The sequence below is a fragment of the Paramisgurnus dabryanus genome, chromosome 4 (assembly GCF_030506205.2).
Source record: "Paramisgurnus dabryanus chromosome 4, PD_genome_1.1, whole genome shotgun sequence".
NCBI classification, from domain to species: Eukaryota; Metazoa; Chordata; class Actinopteri; order Cypriniformes; family Cobitidae; genus Paramisgurnus; species Paramisgurnus dabryanus.
The window spans coordinates 3,068,117-3,095,847 of NC_133340.1; the positions used below are offsets into that span (position 1 = coordinate 3,068,117).

The 27,731-nt window shown below is 36.8% G+C and overlaps 2 protein-coding genes across 3 annotated transcripts in view; both read left to right on the plus strand.

Moving 5' to 3' along the window:
* The first annotated feature begins 18,296 nt into the window (after positions 1-18,296).
* LOC135746598 (SPRY domain-containing protein 7-like) lies at positions 18,297-21,894 on the plus strand. The gene is made up of 5 exons (XM_065265216.1): positions 18,297-18,545; positions 19,071-19,187; positions 19,272-19,438; positions 19,796-19,898; positions 20,925-21,894. The coding sequence occupies exons 1-5, from the start codon at positions 18,440-18,442 to the stop codon at positions 21,020-21,022; spliced, it is 591 nt and encodes a 196-aa protein (XP_065121288.1). The 5' UTR covers positions 18,297-18,439; the 3' UTR covers positions 21,023-21,894.
* Positions 21,895-22,770: 876 nt separating this feature from the next.
* Positions 22,771-27,731, plus strand: part of LOC135746634 (importin subunit alpha-4) — a 32,287-nt gene continuing 27,326 nt past the window's right edge. For both annotated transcript variants that reach the window (XM_073814205.1, XM_065265280.1), the window contains exon 1: positions 22,771-22,908. In XM_073814205.1, coding sequence (XP_073670306.1) covers positions 22,840-22,908 — 69 coding nt within the window. In that variant the 5' untranslated portion in view covers positions 22,771-22,839. The remainder of the gene's footprint in view (positions 22,909-27,731) is intronic.

The window sequence follows — 27,731 nt, forward strand, 5'->3', positions numbered from 1 at the left end:
GAATGATCTACCAATAATATTGTCCTTATTTTAAAGATTTGATTACTACATTGATTCGCTTTTCTGTATTGTGTCTCAGTTTTCGCCCATGAAATCACTTATTCAAAATAAGAGCAACAATTCGCTTATTTTAAAAGATAGAGAAAATGTCATATTTAAAAATATACTATGGCCATAACTAGTAAATATTAAAAATACGGGTTCTTATAAATAACAAATTAGATTTTTATCTATACTCTGATATTTTATTGTATTATTGTTTATTTTATTTTTGTCTGATTTTAAAACTGTTGCGTTAAAAATGAAATTACTGTCTATAATATTATAAACTGTCTTATGTACAGAAATTACGATTGTGTTGAAAAGCCTATATTAGTGTAGTCTACGCATCGGTTTTCTTATAGACAGAGAGGTCGTCAATTCATTGTCCTTATGTCTTTAACACTTAATTCTGAAAAAAAAACACCATCATGAATTACATATACACTTTTTCTTTCTCGGTTGTTCACGGAGAAACTTTCGCTTATGGGCCTATTTTACAGAGACAAACTGAGTTCCGGTAATTTATTAAAGAACACTCGTTATTAAAAACATCCTGCACTCCATGATTCAAACTCTCAAACTTTGCATAAAGTTTTGCTACTGTGTATAAGTAAGTTAAAAGTAATTAGCTCTTTAGGCTTATACTTAATGTGTAGCCTTCTTTAAAAGTAGCATTCGAATGCTTTGAATCACACTTTGTTATTGCTATTAAAATGGGAATGTATTATAGTCAGATATTAAATGTCAGACATTCATATTATTATCTAAAATATTACACTAACTTTATAAACTTTTTGTAAAAAAAAAAGTACCTTAGTGGTAGGCTATCATTTGTCTCATGATGGCCACTTAAAACGCTGACCTTTGATTAAAAACAGCGCCGTTGTAATTTATTATCTGATTTGCCCTTGTAAACAAATAAATTTACTTAATTAGTTTAAACAATTTGTTTTAACAACTTGAAAAAGACCAGGCATATGTGATGCGTTTTTGCGACAATGTCAATTCAGCAGGCCTGAATACACCTCATCATGACCTCTCAGCATTTTGCTTTAAATCACTGGCATAAAGCATCACACGACTGAAGGCTTTAAAGTGTATTTGTCACATTATCCAAATGTGTTTTGTAGGCAACTTTTGAAATTAAGTCATAAAGACTGTTTATGTCTATGCGCAAAGGAACCAACAACATATAAAAATTCTGATTTTTAAAAATATCTTTCAATTAACGCATGAACAGGCCTTTATACCGTGTATTTACATACACACAATACAGATCGGACTCTTTATTGGACTCGAAGTAAAGCACATAAGCGACAAGCAATCTTCGTGATGCAACTCTGCTGTAACTGGGGCAATGGTCCGGTTGACTCAATACGACACTCAGTATATAAAGTAATTAAATTCACTGCGATCTATTAGATTCATGTATTTATATTATAGCTAATAACACAGAACAAAACTTTAATATATTTGTGAATAGACCGTGACAAGATGAAATCGATGCACCTTAACTTTGGAGATCTGGATCATCACCGATACTGACAGGAGTCAGGACAGACGCTCATACACAAATCTCTGGTTCAAGAAGCTTTATGTGCATTGTACAAGAGCGTTGCTAAACATTATATATAAATACACATAGGCATAGGTTATACACACATAATGAAGGTAGCAGGTTTCACTGTATAAGCTGCTTTGAGGATCTCGTCGTAGCGCGTTGATGAAGACTTGATGAACACTTCGCAGTTTGTAGCCTACCCCAACGAGCGAGTAATTTGCTTGCCCCGTATGAGTTGAGCGGTACAGTAAGGGGGAACACGTGATCTCATCTGATCCCGTCGATTTTGTTATAGGGTGGAGGGTCTGGGTTTTGTGTACATAAGGTCGTGTGCTCCTCGCTTTTCTCTCTCGCGCGCGCGCTCTCTCTCTCTCTCTCTCTCTCTCTCTCTCTCTCTCTCTTACTCCAAGTGCCACCGCTCCGCCTCCTCTTTTCGCAACATTGACGCAATGTATAAATGCTGGAACAAAAGGACAACTTCCTTGACGCTTGGCGTAATTGCAATAATAGCTAGATACAAAGAGGGGCTTCGGTGACACTTGCTGATGGGAGTCCGGCATTTTACCGGAATATCTTTCCCGCGGCTTCATTGGCTCGATGTACGCGTTCAAACGGATTTGCACTTTGCCAGGTTATTACAGCTCTGAAGTGAGTATCATAACCCCCCGTAGTATTTGTGCCTTTTCTTTTGCCTATTCAATCTATCCAGCGCCGCTCGCGCTCTCCCGGCTCACAGGAGGAAATACGACGGAGCAAAAGCTTTGTTGTTGAGTTGCGATGCACTGTGCTTTTTTGTCTCTCTCGTATCGGCTGTAAGATTTAAAACATTTGAGGACGAAAGTTTCCGCGTTGTTTACGATGCGTTATCGAGCTTATTTGATATTCCTGTGTGTATGAGCGGAGGCGGTAAACAAGAAGCGCGGATCGCGCTGTTGTTTTTATTAGGTCTGAAAAGAAGGGCGCTAGTTTTTTGAATGAACGCTTATTTGTGTTTCGCGAGAGGGTTTCAACAAAAGGCGATGGGTTCGTTTACAAGGGTAAAATTAAAGTAGTAGTCACCTAATGTCAATGATACTTTTCCGCGATTATATGTAGAATTGCATATTTAAAGAGCGGTTCGTTCGCTTAGAAATTCGGCATCGAGCAGACAATAAAAAGCTGTAGTGAAAGACAAGCCGGTGTTTGTGATATTGAACTACACTGAAGCATAAATGCATTCCGAAATAATACGAGGATGTGTTATGTGTTTTAAATTCTATATATTCTCACGTGTTGCTCGTTCTTACGGTTGAGTATTAACAGTCGCGCAACCGAACGATGTCCGTCTCATTGGTTTTAATGCCGACCCGTTTACTTTCCGAACAAAGGACCGGGGAGAATTTCGTGAGGTGGAGGACGACAGTAAAAGAACGGGTAGACTGTTTACAATAATAACAGGATAGTCGTGACGTCGAGTGACAGACAGCGCTCCCAGCCAGAGGAAAAACTTTGGAGGCATCAACAACATTCTAAATTTGGACAGAGGTTACATCATCGAACTTAAAGCTGGTGGTGGGCGGGACTTCCGGTTGGATTTGAGTTCGTGCCGCTGAAGCGGCTGCTGCCCGTTGCCTTGTGTCTTTGTATCAAACAGTCGCTGCACGATCGTTGCAGCTTGGTTAAAAATGTTACAGGGCGGATATAAATAATGTCGTAGGTGTATTAAACTATTCACATTAAACTATTCAAACTGACTTGCAAAAATTTAGGCATTGCCCCAGCAGTCAATTTCAAGTAGTAGTATCTGCAGTGCTTATTCAAAATATAAGGTTTTGTGCTGGTGCTCAAAGCAAAGGTGACTTTTCATATAAGGCCATCATGGCGTTTTATAGGGTTGATGAAATACCATGTAAAGACTTGTAGTAAAGACAGTTCATTTACTTAATTTATAGAGTTATGCCAGCAAAACACATATTTTTTTACTAATTGGTAATACATGACTTCTTAAAAGAGATCTTATTCCTTTACACTTGAAAAAAAAAAACAAATGTGAAATTTACTGAGATTGTGTCGTCCATGACGTATGTACAAATGCAGTCAAATGTTTTTGAGGTTATTAGTGCTGAAAGCGTATCTGAATATGTGAATAAATGCACATTTTTCGTGTCCCTTAAAAATAATGTTTGTGTGTGTTAAGCTATGCAATCAGGGAACATTCACTTTAGTCCGACATATCCCTCTATGGGTCTCTAATAAATGAAGTTAAACCAAACAAACCAGCATGAGTCAGTGGCTGTGTCTTGTTAGGACGGCCCACTTAACAGGGGTCGAAGGTTGCTGTTGTGTTCTCAGACCTGACTTGCAGGCATCTATTGGCTTTTGATGGATGTTGTTACTTAAGTGTGTAGCTTCTGGCCTCTGTAAAAGGGGGGCAGTCCCCTCGTATGCCCCCGCCCCTTCCCTCACACTAAAGAGATCACAGGGGTGCAGCTGCTTCAGACGGCTTTTGGTTTGGGTGGGTGGGGGGTGTCCGAGACCCTTGAATTGAAAGAACAAAACCCTTTTATAAACACACACACTCAAGTTCACCTCTTACAACTGCCCCTATTTTCACACCCTCACAAAAAACATGTTTGACAAGTGGAGGGTGAAGAAGTGTGCTGACCACACGGCAGACCCATTTGTCCTGACTTGTACGCAGCTAATAACTCAAATTTTAGGATTAGGAACAACACTGAAATGTATGTTGTTAAAAATGCTTTTTATCTGCTTATTGTACAATATGGCTTTTAATGCATTTCTTGGAGGTCATATCAGATAGGCTAATATGCAGGAATATGTCACCAGGTCTTGACTGCAAATATTTGTATTGTCTTCTTTGTGTACACTACACACTATAGAATTAGACATTGCATAAAATACACTTCATAAATGCACTGTCAGACAACATGTCTACTTTTAATAATCCAACAAATGGGGGCTAACATATTTTGCTGACTCAGCACATTTTTATGAACGGGTGGCATTTTTCTCTTCAAATTGTAATATTAATTCTCAAAATGCCAAATTGTATCTAATTTTGTTAAGACCATGATATACATGTTCCTCGTAGTGGCAAACTTAGGCTATGAAATCAAGTTTCTGTCTCTTTATATTGAATGCAATTTGCACCCTTATGTGTTTTAAAGGTTGTTTGCAGTAAAGGCTGAGAGTTTTAGTGAGGTTAAGAAGGTTCAGTTTAACGTTTTAGTGTCAAACTATTTACATCATGAGAATATGTATTAGTAATGTGTAATAAAAGATAGTGATGTCTTAATAGGCTCTGGGACAGGGCCTGATCCGTGGCACTGTATTTGTTGTTACTGTAAATGTCCATTTCCAATAGAAATGACACTCTGAATTTTTGAAAGGACTCTGAAAGTGTGTGTTTGGTCACATTTCAAGTGACTGTATGCTGCAAAATGCTCTGTGCTGCATTGTATTTGACCACTGAACACATATAAACGCAAATCACATTGTGATTATATACATTATATATATATATATATATATATATATATATATATATATATATATATATATATATATAGGCCTACTGTGCAAAAGTCTTAGGCCACCACCACCAGACTTGTTGTTTTAGAAGTTTAAATGTCCATCAATATTTATTTTTCAATTTATTTTATTAAGATACAAACAGAAAATACAGGAATTTATTTTTTTTAATTTTCAGGACTAAATTTATTATTTAAGCATCGTCGGTTGTTAGTGTGACCTCTCTTGGCACTAAACACATCTTGAGCGCTTTTAAGCAGAATGACATTAAAGACAAATTCTTTAAAATGAGAAATTACGATTAGATTTTATGTAGGTTTAAGAGCAGTTTCCTGCTATTGCTCAAGTGGAAGGGGAGTTAACCCTAAAAACAGTTTACATTTTCATACAATTTTTAATACTACATACACATTTCCTGTGTTTTCTGGATGTATGTTATTAAAAAGAATGAGAAACAATTATATATGATCACTGTAATATTGCAAAAACAACAAATATAATTGTGGCATGGTGGCCTAAGACTTTTGCACAGTATATAATGTAAATTAATAATGCAAGTGTTGCAATAAAATATAACAGATTAATATATATATATATATATATATATATATATATATATATATATATATATATATATATATCCTATAGATAGATAGATGGATGGATGGATGGATGGATGGATGGATGGATGGATGGATGGATGGATGGATGGATGGATAGATAGATAGATAGATAGATAGATAGATAGATAGATAGATAGATAGATAGATAGATATAAAACACTTATTATGTACGTGACAAATAAGTTGGTGCAAGATGCCATGCAAATAGTTTCCTGACATAAAACTGAAAATCTGTGTTTATATCAGTGGGCAGAAGATTTAGGCATTCAAATGTGTCTGTGTCACAAAGAAGTTGCTGAGCAAAACCAGGCCATATCTCTCTCGCTTTGTGCCGAATGGATATTTTACAGCACAGAACTATCAGTTTGCATAGGGCGTATACAGAGGAACACCTTGCATAAGTTTCTCTATAGGGAGCTGGCAGTAAGGAAGTAGATGAAATTGCTTAAATGACAGCCATGGGCTACTTTCTATCTCTTAAGCCTTCAGCTTGTGGTCATTTGGTTGCTTTAATACAATTTTGAGAGGTTTCTTTTCTAAACACCTTCAAGTGCAGTCACGGGGCATGCACGGTTGTTTGTAACAATAAAAATGTCTATTCCAGTAAAATTAATCTATCCTCCACTTTTAAAACAGTTGTTCAAGTCCATGTTCCCGGCATGCACATGCGCGCTGGGGGCGGCTCTTAGCGATTTGAATGAGACTTTCGGCGCCATTTCCGACTCCGAGTAGAGGCGATAACATCAACACAGAGCGCGCGCACAGAGGGACAGCGCGCGAAGCTACGGCTTAAAATATCAGAGTTGTTATCTCAACGTGCAAAAACAGCACAATCCGACCGTATCAGAGGACGATTTCGCCTGAGATCTGGTATCGAGGACCGCAGGAGTGAACAATGCGAGCCGATTGTGGAGCCGAAGGAGAAAAGGGGGCTATCGTTGTCAGCTGCGCATATATGGAAAAGCGCTGATATTTGAAAAAATAATGAATAAAAATAGCACCGGGTGCTCGGAAAAATATGGAAAAATTCTGAAAAATGCCACAGGGTCTCTGGATGGGGATTTAGATCGGAAATGATGAAGAATGTGCCGTTTTGGTGTTTTTCGTGCGTGTTTTTGAGCGGGAGTAACGGACGCGCTGCTTGCGCAGATACACGCAGTTCATACAGAGAGAGAGAGAGAAGCTGATGCCTCAGACACTACTCATATTATAGCCGGTAAGATGTCTAAAAAAACTCAGTTTTTCTTTGGTGGCTTCACATGAGGATGAATTTAAGTGTTATATTTTTGTTTGTTTATGCTTTTTAGCGAACCATATTGTTGTGACATTGTCTCAAAGCAGATAGTTTTTTGAGGAAAATACTTTGCGCCATTTCATACGCACAGCACTTACGAAAATTAACCATGGTTTTACAACAGTAACCACAGTGCAGTTTAAACTATGTTGTTTGTAGTAAAACCATATTAAGTTCATTGTCTGCTACAGGAACGGTAGTTTAACCATTACATTTGTGATTAAACTATGGTAATACAAATTGTAATGAATATGCTATTGCAGAACCGTAATTAAGTTTCATAACGAGCCACAAAAGACTGACGCTGAAAAAAACGTTTTTTTTTTCCTAAAGTGACTTTGTTACATCGTGACCCGGTGCTGACACAATGTAACACGCTTCACTGAGACGTCACAATGTAATTTGTTTACATCCGGACTGAATGTGCAAATACGGTGTTTATGTAACTTATAAAACCGGAGAACGTTACATGGCTGACGTGTTAATTTATCAGACGATGAGGAGATAAGGTCGTTTGCTGCCTTTGAGTTACTACGTATATATATCAGTAAACTTTTAGTGTAGTTGTGTTAGGGAGAAAAATAAGTGAAAAAATAAGTCAATTTACTGAGCAGTAAGGAAAGCAGATGTTTGTAGGAGAAAGAGATTCTTGCTTTTTAGCTTTCCTTAAAAAATTTGAGTTGGAGTTGAGCACTGTGGTCGTGAACACGGCCATTTCACCTTGTTATGTAAGTTGGTGGACTTACACGCACACAAAATAAGTAAAACGTTGTCCCCTAGTGACCTACAACATGTCTATTTTTTATACTTTTTAAATTAGTGGCTTAAGCAAGACCTCGTAATGTTTTTTCAAAGCATTTGATGAATGTCAGATGCAGTGTTTTCTTTGAAACAATAAGCAACTTTTTAATGCATTTTTTACTGCAGGACTGGGTGGGAAAGTAAGCCTTAAACTACCGTGGGGGTGGATTTGCAAACGTAGGCCTGTTGAGAAAAAGTCAGTTTTGCTGTGGTGTGTTCCTGTCCTCACATTCAAACTGTGTGTGTATTGGGTGTCTAATCAAGGGCGTGCCGCACCTGGAGATTCAAATGAGCCAGAATTGTGCTCAAACTTTTGCTGTGTGGTTCATAGTATAGTAATTCTTGATACAACCACACCATAGGTAAACATGCCAGTAGACTATCAAATATAGCCTAAGGTATACAGCAGTAAATTATTTTTGTATATTTTTTACACAACGTAGTCACATAGTATCCTTTTGCTTGCGAAATACATACTTTACATTTAAAATCTTAGTTTAAACATGTTTTAAATCATGTTTGCCAAACATGTATAAAGTTTATTAATAGGAGCTATTTGTTCTGATTGTGTAAGTCTCTATATCTCTATCTCCATTTAAAAATGATTTTTTTTTTTCGGTCTACTCGTGTTATGTGTGAGGCTAAGTGTCATTTAATCAAAAATCATAAAATCAAAATCATAATTTTTAACATAGTGACAATATTCTTCCTTTTATTGGCATTGGATTGTATTGAGGATCACTGATCAGAATTAATATTTACAAATAGTTTTAATGAGAAACTTTCTTTACTATTGCATCTAGTAATAGCTTCAGTGGTTAAAACCAAATTAGCCATTGTTTTAATGTTTCACATAACTGAAAGAGCTCACTGACCATTGTGAAGCATAGTTTTTCCAAAAAAAAAAAAAAAAGACGTGGGCAGAGATTTAGAGAATTACTCACATTTCATGGGAATTTCTTATATCTGTCAACATCTGCTCCTAATTATGTAATTGTTATGACATGATTTCATACATCACAATTGGAAAGTTATAAAATATATATATATATTTAAATGTATTTTATTTAAGTTACCTAATTATTAAACACACACTGTCCACACATCACTTATAACTTTAATGTAATAACAAAAGTGGCACAGATGAAATAAGGTGTCACAGATGAACATAAAATAATTGAAATATCATTTGAAAAATTTGTCCTGTAGTAGTGTTGATAATATTTGTAATATGGCATCATGCAAACTTTAATATCAGATATGTATAAAACCGATTCTTCCTCAGTTACCCTTGACCAGCCAAAACAAGAACTACAACTATTCTTTTCACAACTGAATGCCGAGGTAATATAAATCATCCATTTATTCACATCAAATAAATACGACCAAACTTATTTTAATAAAAAACAAACAAACCATGTCAATTTCCCAGATATTTCAAGGTCACACTGGTTATTACAGTTGGTGTATGCGTGTCTGTATTACTGCATGTCAATGTAAAATTGCAGTCATGGGGTGGACTGAGTATTGGCTGGGCATTACAATGATGACCCACTTAGACCATTTTATGTGAGTTTGTTTTCAGGGTGGGCGAAAGGTTAAAGGGCACATCTTTGATATTATCCAGCCTGCTGTGCACTAAAGACGTTTGCTGATGCATGCATACGCAGGAAGGATAATGATGACAAAGGCATACCAAAGCTTGTGCATATTTTATTTTTTATTTAATAATACTAATAAAACATTCAATTTATTGTTATACCGTAGTTACAGCGGATACGTTGTTATATAGTATTTATTTATTAATTCAGTGTGACCTCTCCAAAAATGTGAGACTCAACTTAATTTCCATAGTACCTTAAAATCTGCTATTTATTTTGAACTTGGCATTCACTTCACATTTCCTCAAGACCAAAGAGAATGATATTATCATCCAGGCCTAGAAGTAATTTTTATTAGGAGGAAGGTTGTTTCGGTTTATTAACATTGTATTATTTTGTAAAACGCTCAGCTGCCTTCTCAAGGTCCAGTTGCTAGGTTTTAAACTTTAGGTTTAGAAATTCCCTGTGATAACTTTTGATCTAAGTCAGCGTTAGCCTCTCGTCGTGTCTCTGTGACCAGATGTATTAGTCAAATAGTGAAAGTTCATTATGACTTGCACTGGTTCACTATGACTATAAGAATCAGAAGTAAACTGCATGCTCTCTCAAATATGGCATGCTTGTAAATTTATAACCTCTTGGCTCGGGACCAAATAAAAAACCTTCACGTATTTGACAGAAGCAGTGCATGTCACATACAGTAAAGACCACTGATCTTTTTGGTCCCTGTTATATGCCCAAAGCTTTTAATGCCTGTTTCTGCCTCATGTTAATGGTTATGTAATATTTCATTTGACTCAGACCCATCCCACACTATATGAAAAACTATGTAGGTGCAGATCCTGTGAGTGGTCCCATTATTTGTGTGTTTTTTTTATTTGGATGCCCCTTACATGTGAGAAAAGCTTTACTTTCTCCTAAAATGGAGATTAATATTTCCCCAACTTTTGCAAATTGAGTTTAGCCTTAATTTAATAGTGCTGCTATAACTCGGCAACAAGAAACCCTTAAATACCAAATAACATTCAGTCTACTTTATGGTGAGAAAAAAACTCTATACATATCTGTGGTTTTGCGCTGCATATAAATACATTTGTGTTTCTCAGGCGGCACGACTGGTGATATTATCCGTGTTGTTTTTGATAAGTATTTGTGGAGTTTCACATTGTGTAATGCGATGGTTTGTGATGCGAGGCTGTGCTTGTTTTCGAGTGCCATATTGACTTGAAAGCGAGATTACATTTTCATTATTTTGGTAGCAGCCCTCGCAGAAAATGCAACAGGGCGACACTTTTCTGTTATATTGTTGTCTCGTTGCTCTAAACATGTCAGTAAACATTGTTGAAGGACTCTTTGAAGTACATGCAATAGCAAAACTGGTCTCAAAATGAGTTTGAGGTTTCTGTCGAGCTGTTTTTTCCCTTTTGTGTAAGCTCATTTCATCGTGCCTCTTTACAAGGACTCTTCAAGATTCAAATTGAAGTTGCTTGATGTTCACAGAAGCTTAAAGCAAATACAAGAAGTTCCCTTTGCATTTATTATCATGATACTTGAAGGTCAGTGACATTTCAGGGGTGTGAGCTTAACTTGTTAGTATGAAACATGATTTTAAGGCCTACAGGCCTAGAACTGAGGCAGTGTGCATGGGAGTCTCGACTCTTCGTGGGTGTGTATTGCTGTGTGTCTTTTTTTTAAACGATAATTGAGATGCGAAACACAGAAATGAAAATCTCGATCCGAGTGTCAATTACAAAGCTATCTGCTAAGGGGAACACGGCATCAGCCAAGCTGTCTGATGGCAAACAGCAGAGCTCTTTATTGTGAGCTCCTCTCAGTACTACATGTGCTGCCAGGGCTGCCCCTATCTGACGTTACCAAGGCAAAAGCACTTGTTGTGAGGACTGACGCTGTTGTCTAGATATTAGGTCAGCAAATCTTTTTTTTCCCCATTTAAAGTACCTGGTGTGTGTTCACGACATGTACAAATGCAACATAATGTTCTTACATTGTGTTCCATTGATGCACACTTTTAAAGAAATAAAAACCTCCTCTATCTTTCTCTTTCTGTGTGTGTGTCCATACACACACACACACACACACATATATATAGATATAAATATACACTTGCAAATGCACACACACACAGAAAATTGCTGACTCACCAAATAATAAAAAAGCAAATTTAATTTAATAAAATTTATTACTATTGCTATATGTGGGTATAATTGTGATATGTAAATTTTTAATATTGTACATTTTACCAGAATTAAAAAAAAAATTATTAACTTAATTATTACTATATGTTGCATCTTCATTTTTTTTTATATTTACAATACATTTGTAATGAACCATTTCCGATTCATCTTAAATTAATTTTATTTATGAAATCTCGTATGTTTTGCATTAAAGTGAGCAAAAAAAAAAATATATATTTTCAGCAGTACACTGGTTGTGTGCAAAGACAAACTTTTCAGTGGTGTGAAGAGTTGGATTAAAACAAACCATATTTGTGGTTGTTTAATTCTGGTCCATTGTTGTTCCTGTGTGCTTTCACATACACCCGTGTGCTGCTGTGCTCCCTTTGCTTGGTAGTCTTGTAAAAGTAAGTGAAATTATGGAAGCAGCTTCCCCTTTCTGTGGTAGGAAATGAATGTTTCTCTGCTAACTTCTGGCGTAAGTCATAGAGAACAACACATTTAGCTGTAGCCTCGTGAAACTGCTCTAAACAGGGTAAACCCATACATGTCATCAGGGTGTAGTTTTAGTAAGTAACCTATTTTATTTATTGTTCAAGTGTGCACTGTTCTGTTCAATCTTGGTACAAGTTATACATTACATATTTTTCTTTTGTTCAGTTTTGTGAGTTACTACAATCAGAGATGAGATATTTCATCAAAATGATATTTTAAACTATATGTCTACTGTAATAACATCTAAAAAATAAATAATAAGGTCAAAATTATTTGTTGATGAATATATAAATTAATTCTAGTTTAATTTTGTTCTCTAGCCAGACTAAAATGATCACTTAAATTTTTTTAGACTGCTTTAACTTTATTAACTTCAAGCACACCTAGTAAAACTTGGGTAAGAGTTTATTAAAAATAGGACTTATAAATGTTTTTTTAGTCATGTTTGCAATATTAAAATGTTAAAGCTATGTGTGCTTTAGTTTGTCTTTTTTAACCTTTGTACCTTTAATGCTCAAAGTGTAGTTTATTATATAATAAAAAAAATGTATTTGTCACAAATAAAAAGAAAATCATGCATAACTTTGCACATTTCAGCTGTAACTTGATGGTTATGAATTTCCACACTGACACACACACACACACACACACACGTCACAAACTTTGATGTAGTTTCAATAGAGAGTATACCACATTCACTTTAATATTTCACATAATATACAAGCACAATATAATTAAACAACTAGTCAATACACTGAATAACCTAAGAGCTAAATTTGATTCATACATGTGCTTTATCTTTTCTTACAGGACAAGAACCTTATAGTGGACACAAGATAAAGTCAAGCTACTGTAAGTACATCACTCTTAACTATTTAATTAATTTTATTTATTTATTATTTTTAAAGTGCAAGTTTCATTCATAACAATACAAGATTTTCTTATTTTTTATTGTCCAGTATACACATAAGAAATAAAACATAAGAAAGTGAGAGACATACAGAGATAAGTAAATATTATAAAATGGCTGGTTTCAGAGAACACTTTTTTCCCAAAAGTCCGTGGGGCTCTTTTCATTACCTGAAATTTTACCCTTATAGACATCAGATGCTCCCCTGTTGCTTGTGTTACACCAAAAGTTTATTGTCTCACCTGTAACAAAAGCATATAAGTGTACTGAATAAAACAGAAACCTGGGTGAAGTGGATGATAAATATTGCAAGTTTGTCATGCTTTAAATTTGATTGTTGTGTTGTTATTATAATCCTAGTTATTTTGTACTTTGTCAAATATTACTTACACCCTGTACAAAAAGTCATTTCAAAAAAATTTAAAAACAAAATGAAACTCATATTGAACGTACTCATAATTGTTTTTTTTTCTTTTGTCATTGATGCCATGACTAATTTGAATTACCAATATGAATTCACTTGAAGGCCATATATTGAATAATATTGGAAATGACTAACATATAGTCAGATACTAAACTAAGTTGTCACATTGCTGTTTAAATTCACACAGTCAGGTTCAATAAAAGTTTGGACTTTTTAATTAAAATGTGTTTAATCAGAGAAAGTCAGGTTATGTATGACTGGTGTGAATATCAGTTGTTACTCACCTTTACTCAGAACTGGTACCCTATTATCACATTAAACCAGATAGCTAAAAGTATGTAGGTAGATAATGTACAAGTACCTTACCGTAATGGGAAGGTTTTGTGGTAGTACCGAAAATTACAAGGTTCAAAATAGTTTATTGTCAGATAATGAGGACATGTATAACATTTTGCATTTCTTAAAAAATGTAATGGCGCAATACATTAAAAGCTAAATGTTACATTGTTCAAACTGAGCATTAATGTCAAACAAGGCAAAACAACAGACCTTATATTTGGAAAGGCTTAGCTGTCATCTATTGGGGTCCTATAAAAGAAAAATCAGTAAATTCTTATACAAAAGAAGTTTACTGTCATATTCCACTTGCAATACCCAAACTAACTTGTTAAAGAAATAACAGCTCAACAATTTATAACCTTTAGTTTGGTGTTTTATTCGATTATGTATCTCTTATATTCAAAACATTTATTTTCATTCTCAGTGTCATTCTGCCATCCTTCAGCTGCAACATCTAAGCAGACAGACATTCTTAATTTTTGTTATCTTGTGTTGCCAGGTCGAGAGCGTGCCTGCCTCGCGTGAGTGAGTGCGTGTGCGCGCGTCCTGCGCGGGGCCTGTCGGTACTGTAGCAGCACAGAATGGTTTGTGAGTTATAACGGGGGTGCAGGCCGTACTGTGCTGCGGCAACAACGACAGGACAGGCGTGCACTTCACATCAGACGGGTGAGAAAGAGAGAGAGGAACTTAGGGCAATGTAGGCAAAAACAACAGCATATATGTGTGACTGCAAGTCTCCTGAACTTGGCCGTGTGGCTGCCTGGCTGTAGCAGCACGTAAATATTGGAGTCAAAGCACTAGCGAATCCTCCAGTATTGACCGTGCTGCTGGAGTTAGGCGGGCCGTTTACCGTCCGCAGGGGTCTATGTCCTACGGGATCCTTTACCTCTCCATAAAAAGTACAAAAGTAACTACATGTACTGTGCAAATGTCGATGTGTGTGTGTTTTAATGCTTTCATTTTCTAGCTCGATTAAAACCGATTATATGATACTTGATATAAGATATACAGTTATTAATCTGTTTTGGCCTAGGTCCCCTTGTATAATATGCTTGCATGTAAGAATATATTTGATATTGTTGATGATTTGATGTGCAAAAAATGTAATAAGAGGAAAATAAAATTAAAACCACCTTATCAAGCCTGATTAATTGTACGTTGTGCGCACAATTTGTAGATCTTGTCAAATGCGTGTTAACAGATAATCATTAGCAAAGTCAGTGGGGTTAGATCTGAATTGTTCATGCGATTTAAATAACTAGCTTTTTGTGCTTAAACCTCAGTATTAAGAATTCACATTTGACTATCATTAGAGAAAAACAATTATAAAATGGTTCATAGTCAAGTGTTTGCTATCACTACTTTGACATCAATAATAATAAAACCTTCCTTTGCATTTGAATAACCCAGCATCGCCATCTTCTGGGAATGTGCACATGACTCGGGTTATCACATAGCCCCATCACATCTTTTAAGTGGGAGAATATGTTAGGAGGAAGGATGCTCATGACAAAATCTTTTTTAACATTTGGTGCTTTTAGCTGTTTATTTTGATTCTTTGTCATTCTTCTCCTCAGTAAAGATCATATAAGTACATGTACTCCCTTTCCGGTAAACCAATCACACTTCTATTTCTCTACTCTATGGAAACCATCCAAAATCATGCTTACATCAAACCAACAACATTTAGAGACGTTTTCGTTCATCTGGATTCACATCTGTCACATATGTGTGGTACACTTATCTGTCAAATAAAAAGGCCAATGTGTTGGGGGAAATGCTTTTTGGAGGGCATTACAGCAATACTGATTTCATCAAGAGACACATCCATGGAAATATCAGACATGTTCCCTAAAAATTATAATTTAGTTTAATATTTTAGTCTAGTTTTCTGGTTTGACTTCAGAACATTTCTTAAATGCCACTGAAAACTTAAATAGAAAGTCTTTCGGAGGGCGATTGTCGCACACTTGAAGATAATTAATTGTATTTTGGCTCTTATGGTAAACATATTGTGCTTCAAATCCTCCTTTGGTTAAACTGGATGACATTAAAGAAACCATGATTATCTTGGTGCAGATCCGGGAACCTAACTGCTGATTGTAGTTGTTCCTGCTAGAAAATAAAAATTGACTACATGTAGCTGAATTTCGCCTTACGCAAGAATCCTATTACGCTAACAAAGTACTGTCTACCTCTCAGGTACCCCTAAATTGAAGAAAAAAAAACCTCAATGCCGATCTTCCCATCAACTATTTTAGCGTACACAATTCATGACAAGGTATATTTTTATAAGGTTAACAATTAAGTGAGAAATATTTGCATTACATGGTTTAAACACAGACACCTAGTATAATTTTATGCATTTATTTGCATTACATTTAGCAGATGCTTTTATCCAAAGCGACTTATAAAAATAAGGAAACCATCAAGCGATTTGTCATAAGGAGGTAATAATACAAGAGGTGCTTAATACTCAATTTGCTTTATTTATACTCTAAACTTTCTTTAGTCTGCCGGTATGTTTACTATATAATCTGCATACAAAACATGCGTCATAATAACTTTATGACGAAGTTGCATGGATTGTTGATTAAAAAACAACAGAAGGGCATGAATCTTTTTTTAATTTTCCTCAACTGCAGGTAAATATCCTGTTTTGATCATAAAATTCATCAGAAGTGTAAGTTCCAGCGAAAATCCAGCAAAAAGGTGGCAAAAAAAGTGATTGGAGTGAAGCTGCGCACGGATTGAAGACATTGGCACAACTTTCATTAAGTTCAGTTTTTCAACATTAATGAATAATTGTTTGCCTGTAATTTGGTCACTTTATGTTTTAGTTTGTTTATTTATTGTAATAGATTTTTTACATTAACTAACTACTATAAAAATGAATTCAAAGTGACTTAAAACTGTAGTCGAAACAAGATGTCCTATTTTGACAGGTAATCTTTGATATCTCTTATATATCTTGTAAAATATATTACAAAGGCAGAAACATCCTAAATCAATGAAATTGTCGACATTATATCTGCTGTCAAACCACGCAGCAATCAAAATGAGAGAAAATGGAGCGACGTCACTTTCTATTGCTCTTACGTCACTCACTTCGAACGTCACTGTTTCTCAGCCGAAGGCAACTTTTTCTTAGGCTGAAGCTTAAATGTACTTTTTAAGATACCACTCAACACTTTCTGGACTAAAAATTTGTACTGCGCACAAAAACCTGAATAACATTTTGCTTTGTGAATGAGCTATTCTTGGCAGGTAAACCGACATCCTTCCTTGAGTGGAGCGTGACAGCTGAGCTACGCGCAGGTTTCTGGGGAAATTTGATTGGATGGTACTGAAAATAACGGTTTTGTTATTCTTCAAAACATCACACACGCACATCGTGCAATTAAGCTCATTTTAAACATTTTTACGTCAAACGAAATTACACGATTTAACAACATAACATATGTGGCATCACCTGCACCTTAGAAGTACTCTGTGGGAAATCCGTTATTTAAAGTTTTTAAGTGTAGTTACTCTCACTACCAATGCATCTTAATGTTTTCTGATTAACTATGCCAAGAAACTATTTTATAAACAAGTGTAACTAATGAGAAAGAATTGAAAGGTCGACAGGGATATTATGATGAAATAGTCTGCCTACTTTACCTTCTTTCGCTCCATTTAGCTCGACAGCTGCTTACCAGTCATCCCAAAGGACATAGACGTGATGTTATTCAAAATAAACAGTTTCGGAATTAATGCAATAATCCCATAAAAGTAGGATGTTTGGAAAAGCAGTTCCATCGCATAGCTGCGAACGCATCACGCGCTCTTTTATTGGACAGAAACCGCGCGCGCCAGTTACTAGGGCGCTCCGCAAACGCAGTCATGGCGCTTGTTGCTGTGCAGATTTCATTACAGTCGAACTTTAGAAAACAACGAACAAAAGTTAATAACCATGTCAAGCAATAATGAACGTGACAAACACGAGTTGTACAAAAGTTTAAATGAATTAAGATTTCGCTGTGGTGCCATATAAATAAACGACGTTAGAGTTGTATTTTCGTTTTTGTAAGCAGTCGGTCAGATATAGAAGGTCCCTTGCTTTCTGAGCGGCGAGGTTGTTGCTATGCAAAACTTCAAAGCTGTGACTGACCTCAGGTTAAAAGCTTTTAAGGTCACATCAGTTCTGATCTGATCTCAGATTTGCGCAAGCACACCGATAATTGTAAACGCCATCAAGTTTATCATGTCAGCCCCGTTACCTCATTCCAACTGCCTTTATGATCTGCCCTTTGACAAATGAAAATGAGTGCTAACATGATGACTTACACCATCAACAAAGCTAAAATTACTTCATTATTAAGTTACATCATAATAACTCGCGTAGTAATAATTGCTTGTATTAAAAGTTTGTATATTAATAGCGCTCCTTATATTGGCCACTAGAGGTCACCGTTGATCGTAGGAAACACCATTGGTTTAGTCCTGCTACGTCATATCCGCTTTCCAAATGTCTGAAAGGAGTAATCATGACCTCCGTGGATTACGAGTACAAATAACAACGTAAACTAGCGCATTCACATAATTTCACACTAAGGTTATCATTGTTAGAAGAAGACCATTATGTCGTCTTTGTTTTCGTGCTGCTTTGACTGCTGTGGAGACAGCAACAGCGGCCACGTAACACTAAAGGAAATGCCCACGGTTCAGCTGGACACTCATTGCATGGGTAAGTGTTGGGAACTGATATTACTGTATATCACAAACACATTACATGTGAAGAAAGTGATATTTATAATAAAAGAGTCTGCCCTTATTGAGAATTGTAGATTTTAACTAAAAATGTACCCTTACGCGTCGTTGACTTAACGACGAAGGACTGATTTGACAATACACGAACTCAATACCAGACCAGTGAGCCTGAACCGAACTGAACTTCCGGTCTGTATTTATTCACCGAACTGGCTAGTGGCTAAACCGATCTCTGAAACAAATATCTTGTTAAAAATAAAATATTTCGGTTTGCTAAAGACAAGGGGAAACGGCGGGAATAGATCACAACTGTGAAGGGGTTTGGCAGCCAGGACTTGTTATGAATTATATGTGGAAGTCTACCGGAAGTTGCGTTTAGTTCACAAAAGCTGTTAATGTTGTTGCTGCCGACACGGTCCATAGATGAGTAGACTAATAGTAATAGTTGGTAAATGTAATCTGAGCTTTGAGACCCATAATCATCAACTTTTGCCTATTTCAGGTACTGATGTTGTGATTGTAAAGAGTGGTAGACGCATATGTGGAACTGGTGGTTGCATCGCGAATGCTCCTCTCCATCAAAACAAAAGCTACTTTGAGTTTAAGATTCAGTCCACTGGTAAGAACTTGACTTAATGGAATTGATCATTTCTTAGTTAATAATAATATTAGTTGCGACTGCAGTGCACTTTGTCCCATGTAGGTGTCTGGGGTGTTGGAGTGGCGACACAGAAAGCAAATCTAAACCAGATTCCCTTGGGGAGAGACATGCATAGCCTTGTGCTTAGGCAGGATGGCACTGTGTACCACAACAATGAAGAAAAGAACCGATTACCTGCTAACAGCTTACCACAGGAAGGAGACATTGTGGTGAGTCTTACAGCAGTAGTCTTTCAGTGTCTTAACAATGTGAGATATGGACTGTGATACAATTTGGGGTTTGCTGCTGACTACTGTACCAAATGTACTTAAAGGGATAGTTCACCCCCCCCCCCAAAAAAAAATATATATATATATATATATATATATATATATATATATAATTGTATATCTTGTCTACTGCCTGTTAACAGTAAACCCATGTTAAAATGAGCATTGATATTTAGGGCTATGTGGGTTTTCGTTATGAAAGAGATGCCATGTAAATAACACACAATTTCTTACTGGTAATTAATTTTGAGTGTAACACATGTATCTAATTTTCTGCCGTGTTTTGTGTGTGCATAGGGTGTTACGTATGACCATGTGGAACTGAATTTGTACTTAAATGGGAAGAATATGAACTGTCCAGCATCAGGCATAAGAGGAACTGTTTATCCTGTAGTTTATGGTAAGTGTTGTGGGGTGTTACCTTAAATGTATTACCAACCACAGTAGTAGAACCACAGACAAAAACAATATTAATAGTCCCAGCACTAAATCTCATCCTATATATTTCACAGTTATGTGCAAGTATCTTAAAATGTCCACATTTTACTAAGCAGTCCTTCCAGAAAAATGGGAAGTTTTTTGTGATTGTTGCAAGCAAAAATGTTTGATCTTGCAGCACATTTTCTTAAAAATGTGATGGAATGCAGGATATTTATGCAATTTTATGTAATGAAATTGCGGGAACTTGCAAAAACAGCGTTTGGATGAAAAAGAGGAAAAAAGTGATTCCCCCAAAACCTTGTTCTCACTAGGCTACTACCTTAATGTAAAGAGTCATTTTTACTTCCTATGAAAAGCAAGCATACTACAGAAAGTGCTGGGGTTATGAAATCATGCAAGCTCTGCATATTTTGCACATGGAAATCTGCAATTTATGCATCGAAAGTGCGGCGTATTTGAAAAATTTCGGCCCCCATATAAATATGCAAACTTTGGCTGATTATGCATTGAATCATGCGATCGCACATCACGTTTTTCTGAAGGGACTGACTAAGATGCACCTGGTATTCGACATAAATAAGATGTTAGAATCAACTGTTTTTATGTCTTTAGACTAATTTTTATTAAGTAAATTGAGATCAAACAGAATAGGTTTCTTGGACAGGGCTTATCTTAGCTTATTTTTTGTAAGGTATGTTAATAAAAAAGTTAAAAAAAATTAGGTTTGGATTTGGTTTTTCCTTCATAATAAAAACCTTCATTTTAAAAGTGCATGTTGTGTTTACTTCTGTTATCTTTGATTAATATTTCAATTTATTTCATGATCTGAAACATTAAAGTGTGACAAACATGCAAAAAATAAAAAATCAGAAAGGGGGCCCACACTATTTCACAGCACTGTAAATGTCCTTATATAATTTATATAGATTATTCTAAACCCTGTGCACATTTAAACTTATGTCTGCATTTGTCTTCTTCCTCACAGTGGATGATAGTGCAATTTTGGATTGTCAGTTCAGTGATTTCTACCATCCTGCTCCACAAGGCTTCCAAAAGATTCTTTTTGAGCAACAGATCTTCTAAAGTTCATGACATGCTGTTGATACACCAAATATGTGTACTCCATGGTCGGGATTTGAAGTGCTATGCTTTCACTGACATCTAACTATTGTGTGGCTCAGACAACCTGGCATGTTTAAAGTCATTTTATCTTCAGTAAAACTGACGCAGACCACCACTGTTCGGTTAAATAAAACATCGTCTCTGATTTTCCAGGTGAACTCCAAGTGTACAATATCATAACAGAATATACTTGAGTTGTTTGGATTTAATCTTACACTGTACATTTACTGACGTATTAACGGTGTTACTGTTGTGAACAGATGTGGATTTAAAACAAGTTATAATGGCGTAACGAAAACCAGCTGTCAACCAGGACGATGTTTCATGCATTTCAACTTAACAAGTGATGCTGATACTGACTCAAAATAGTCTAAACTGTTAAAGCTTTTCATTTTAATTATTTGTATGATGATGTTGATACACTTAATGTGACAAAGTACTCAAAGTACCACACTACCTGCCCTACTGCCCACACATATTTATCATAAAGTGTTTGTTTTACATAAAAACATGTGAGTTTTTTTTATGTAGTCACTTTTTTGTGTTGTACCTTAAGTTTTACCAAAGTAACAGCGTGCAGAGCATTTATTTAATGAAAATTTGAGACCTACAACAGAAATTTTAATGGAAATTTAAGGGTTATTTACTTAATATGTAATATTTAAAGGGAATTGGTCAAATAACATTTTAGCTTAATTCATAAATTGTACCCTTGTTTTTCAATATGTAAATCAATGCTATAAAGTAAATGGTTACAATAATATTCATTGTTATTTTTGTATGGTCAAATTTGGCATTCTATGTCCCTTTAGTCAATAAATAATTTGCTTTTATTTTTTTGTGCAAAACTGCGTCATTTTTACTCATTGTATTTACCTTATTTTAACACATAAGTGACTTTATGAGCTGCGTGGTGACGTACATTCCCGTACGTCACATGGGCAGTTTCTCAATCCGAAGGCTGCAGCCTGCGGAGGTCGCATATGCACGCTGCATACGTCATCAAGCCTGGTTTATTTAAGTTAACTGGGCATTACATTCGCAAGACATAAGCATATTACATCAATTTACGATTAACTAAGAACAATAGTCAACTTTATTATTGTTCATATTCTAAAATAAGACAGTCTTGATGACGTATGCAGCCTACAAATGCGACGTAGGCTGCAGCCTTCAATGGGAACGGCTGCAGATTTACGGTTGTAGCTAGAAGGGATACAGCTACGCCGATAATCTCGTGGAATCTCGCCGGATGGGCGCTGTTTTCATCTTAATCCGACCACCAAACCTAACCCTAAACCCAACATTTGATGGGATTTAGGTTGTAGCTGTATCCTATCTATCAAGAACCGCTGTTTTCATCCTAATCCCAACCACATACACAACCTCTCGCGAGATTTGGCCGTAGATGTATCCCTCTAGCCAGAACCCAGATTGATTTACTGTACATGCCCAATAAAAAATCAAGCCAAATTTACAATCTCATAGGAGTGTGAAAGCACCTTCAATTAAAACATGCACACAGAAACTATTCAAGAAGTAACGTAAAACCGAAATAAGACCAGTTATTTATACAGTACCCAAAATAGTTTTTATTTTGTAACTATAGATACCTGTGTAATAAAGATACTGAGCGTAACTCCTCCCTCTCGTCTCCTGTCTCGTCTGTCCCGTACCGCCCCGGTTCTCAGTACACACACCGTCTAGCCCCCACCCCCTTCTCCTCCCTGAGCCGAGCTCCGCACGTCGGTCGGGACTACAGACACACACACACAGCCATGGCCGAAAACGCCGGCTTGGAAAACCATCGTATTAAGAGCTTCAAAAACAAGGGGCGAGATGTGGAGGTAGGTGTTTCAGAGACTTTTGACGTTCTGTTTTCATTCAGACGGGTTCGTTCTCTTGTCTAGCCGGTTTTGAACGGTTTGTAGGGTCGGATCGAAGCGGGTGCTTGTGAATCCAGCAGAAGTAAGCATCATGCGGGGCGGGCGCGGCCTACGCGAAGGCCTCCTTAAACAAATTTCCCCTCAATGTTCACCAACTTATCGCCTCTTAAACACTACTCGGAGGTGTTTAAAGGCATTATTTGATAATTTGGGTGAAGAAGGGTTTGATTATTAGCTCGGTTAGGGTTTATTTTCTATTAATTTCACGCTGGGCCAAGAACATGTAGCTATATATCGTGCTAGCCTGTATGCTAACAGGTTAGCAGGCGACATATTCCTCGTCTACCTTTCAGTTCATACGTATTTCTTTTCAAGTTCATCTTAAATGTTTATGCTTTAAAGATCAACTACATGTAAACAGTGTGACACATAAGGTGTGATGTTGGACATATGTGACAGGGACAGGTGTATTAACACCGGCGTTAGCAAGCTAGTGACCACCAGTCAAATCAAATCTGACCTCTTTATCGCTTGATCAGTTACACCCGTTTAACACAGCCTGCAATATCTGAATTTAACTAACCTGTTCACTGATCAGAACACTTTGTAGTGTATGTTTAAGTTGATAAGATGTTATGTGAAAATGTCAGCTGCTTATAACCGTTTAGCTCTGGAATGAAACGTTACCATACATGTATTGTCCACTGGTTGGTTAGTTAACATCTTAACTAGATACACCAAAGTTGAAATAAACCAAATACTCTAAATCTCGAATGAGAATCACCAAATGTCGGTGTGTTGCGTCAATAGGACGTAGAAACACTAAGAAAGGAGTAAGAAGATGGATTACATAACCATGCCACAAGGTTGAACATCTGTAACCAAATACAAGCAGAACCATAGCAGTTGTCTATAACGGGGATTCGTATGTTATGTTTAACCCAGGCGACTAGCATAATGAGTGTTCATGCCTTTAAAGTGCCTTTCAAATCGCACTGATGCTTATATAGTAGTGCACACCTAAGGTGCTAAAATCACATTTATGATCAACCATTGTTTGCATATCCTGTTGCTGCTAGACATCATTATCATCATTTGCCGTGGTCTCGTCCACGTAGCCCCCAAGACCTACCCTAAGATTAATGGTGTGAAGTGACTGAGACTGCAGGGTGCTAGTGTGACTCAGCCTTCATACACACATGACACTGGATGCAGGGAGCAAAGCAGTCGTCGTTATGCAGCTATTCCAAGAATTTGCAAAGCCGAATCGGATTTCCCATGTCGCATTCCTAAGAGCAAGGGGCTTGTGCTTGGTGGCTCAGCTGACTTGTGTTGGCTCATTAGCTGGTAGATTTAGTTCTTGTCATGTATTGTAGCTCATACATGGGGAGTGACCCATGTATCAGTGTTTTGCATTGATAACTGTTTATGATCAACCTGAAATTTTCAGAGTTTGCAATGTAAAAATATTTGCATATGCAGATTAGGATTGCAAAGACTTTTTTGATTGGATCACATAAAATACTTCCTGCTGTTTGTGCATGTGCCAGATGTTTTTCGAATAGGGGTGCAAGAAAATATAGATATTTACAGGCCCTGTCCCGTGAGTGGGAAACCTGAGTTTACTTTGCAAATTTTAATCCATCATGAAAAAACTATATTTAGTTATATTTCAATTTTTTTAGCAGTAATAATAATGCAGTGACAGTAATTTATTGATTTGTGACAAGAGTATGCAGCAAACCGTTGACACCTAGTGGTCGTTGTTGGTAAAACCACTAAAAGTGTAATACAAACCTTATTTTTTTGATAATTTTATGTGTAAAATATATAGACTTTATTGCATAATTTTTATTCATTACAAAAATAACAATTTAATATTTCACCTCCAGTCACTGAAAAGCTTGAAAAACTTTAAAGTTTATTTTTTAACAAGACCAAGATTAGGCGTCTAGACCAAAAAATGCTAGAGTTATATAAATTTGAAGGTTTACATCACCTTTTCACCCCCCAATCAAAAAGGACTGTGCCAGTTAAGGAGTTAAACGGTGACAGGAAGTACCAGGTGCATACGGGTGCGCCACAATTTTTTTGCTAATGTTTAAATATGGTGGTGTGCTCTTCATGACAGCTTTCCTAAAATTATATCCCTAAAATAGGAAATATTGCAAAATATCGCCTTGCTTTACAGTAAAGGGCTCGTTATAGTTGTGTGTTGGTCCTATGGCGTAGCCGCGACTGCGTCGGTTCCGCGCCGATTTTCATTTATACTTTTGCGTCAATGTGCAAACACACGCGCAAACCGCTGGTAGGCAGTATCCATGCGTGTAACCACAGTAGCAGCGCGACCGTCAAAGAAGCAGCAGCTTGGCAAGTTAACCCACAGATGAAGAAGAAACAGCAACTTGTTGTGTATGATTTGAGAAGACCAGCAATGATGGAAGTAAATAAACAGCGACTTTTGTTGCAATTTGAGTTAAATCACTCCTTAACTTGGCTCATCTTTGTTTTCACCGTCGCAAACAGAAATACCTATGACACAGTTTTTTTACCGGACGGGAGGGGTTCTGGTGGACCAATCACAGCGCTTGTGGTCCGCGTAGAACTGACGCGCTGTTAAACATTTTGCGAGTTGCACGTCAGGCACCGCAGAGCTACGCACAGGCTACGGATAACCTACGTCGTAGAACTTGCGCACGACTATAAATCGGGCTTTAATGCAACACATTGCATCCTAACCCCCCATATCGCTAGTTTCTAGCTGAAAGTTTTGACTAAAGCACATGTGAGTATCTTGTTTTACTTTTATATATTTGGCAGACTTAAGATCCTTAAGTTTGTTCAAGGTGTACATGTTAGTGTTGTGTGTTCTTTGGGATCTAAACCCACAATGTTACGTTGCTGGTGCCATGCTCATCTCACCAGTTGAGATACAGGGACTTTCTGTATTATTTGTAGTCTCTATTTCTTTATTGATGCTTAATATAGTGATCGGTCTATGAAAAGAGACATCGAACGAGTCAGGCCTGGTGTCTGGTGCTTCTGGATATTTGTGGCTGTTAATTGTGGTCAGCCTATTTATTAGCACGTCGAGGACATAACGGGAATAAGACCATGCTGGCAACAAGACAAGCACATGCACACAAACTGTGTCATTATGTTGGTCTTAAGAGTGCCAAGCTGTCATGTCAGTGGCGAAGCATCGGCCCACTGACTGTTGGAGTTCTTCCTCTGAGCCCCGTTTTCCTGTCTTTCCAGGTTTTATACACATGGCTTGTTTTCATATACTTGGCTGCTAATGAATTGTAAAATTCATGTTAATAAGAAAATGCCTTATTAAGTTTGGAATAGTGATGCCCCAATATATTGTTAATCAATAGTTTTCAGCCAATTTATGATCAAATAAAATAGTGATGCACCGATGTGAAAATTTTGGCCGATACCGATAACCGATATGACCCTTGTCTGTTATGGCCGATACCGATATTTGCCGATGCCGATATCTCTGTATAGAAATAGGGATGCGCCGATACCACTTTTTTGGAATACGAGTACGAGTACGAGTACTTGCATTTCAGTACTTGCCGATACCGATACTGAGTACTTAATAAAAAACATGATTCAAATTTACAGGTAACAGCTTTAGTCATATAATTTAACAAAAAAACAAGTGAATAGTTTTCCAGTTTGTTGTAAACTCTGCCTCTTTGGACAACACAAGAGGCATTAACCCCTTACACGCCACTCAAACATAGACATTTCTCAGACCGTGGTATCGATCCCGGGTATCGGGGGACTTTTAACGAGTACGAGTACTTTAGAAAATGTGGTATCGAGGCCGATACCCGATACCAGTATCGGTATCGATGCATCCCTATATAGAAAACACATTTTAATGATAATCAAATAAAGAGCTATTTTCCAAAACATTTTTTTTACTTTTGTAATTTATTACCAGAAATGACTGATTGGGCACCTTTACCCATGTGCAAAATGTCATCAATTAGCTGATTGATATGTAAGCTTATTCTTTGTAAGCTTCGGGATGCTTATTTTTTTAAGTGGGTGATCAAATTGGTTGTGCGTTGAACAATTTGTCCCGAACTCCCCCTCGTATCACCCGGCCCTCACTCTCATTGCACACAGAAGCAGGGGTGTCCAGACTTTTTTGTGTGGTGATCTACTTTTAAAATGATAAAGCCGACAAGATCTACATGCTAAAAAACACTTTAAATGCGTGGACTACACTGCATATATCTCTACATTAGATTTAGGGCTGTCACCATTACTCTATTTTTTTGAGAAGTTAAAAAAATCCTGGAGTTCATGTCGAGTACTGTTTAAAATAGCGGAGATACGGTTTAGTAAAACAAACTAGAAAGAAAATGACAATAGTATCAGAAGCATATAAATCAGCACAATGCTGCAGCTCTCTCTCTCTCTTCCTCCCTCGTGCATCAGCTGCATGAAGGCAAGAATGCGATTGGATCCTGGTAAATTTCGGAAGTTTACACGACTAAGCTGCAGCAGGCAGGCATAAGATTTATAAAAACAAATTTGAGAAGAAAAGCACAGCAACTCAAAAAGACTTATGTGTTTCACAATTACTCTAAGACAGTGGTGTCCAGACTTTTAGCCGACAAGTTCTACATGCTAAAAACACTTTAAATGCGTGGACTATACTGCATATATCTCTACATTGGATTTAGGGCTGTCACCATCAGAGCATGTGAGTGAAGCAGAGCGGTGTGACGCTCCGCTATATATTCCGCTCTACTGTTCAG

Excerpts from the sequence above, each read along its gene's own strand:
- LOC135746598 (XM_065265216.1), top strand. The coding sequence starts at position 18,440 with ATGTCGTCTTTGTTTTCGTGCTGCTTTGACTGCTGTGGAGACAGCAAC. Across the intron at positions 19,188-19,271 it reads GTTTAAGATTCAGTCCACTG|GTGTCTGGGGTGTTGGAGTG; the intron begins GTAAGAACTTGA and ends TGTCCCATGTAG. Across the intron at positions 19,899-20,924 it reads TGTTTATCCTGTAGTTTATG|TGGATGATAGTGCAATTTTG; the intron begins GTAAGTGTTGTG and ends TCTTCCTCACAG.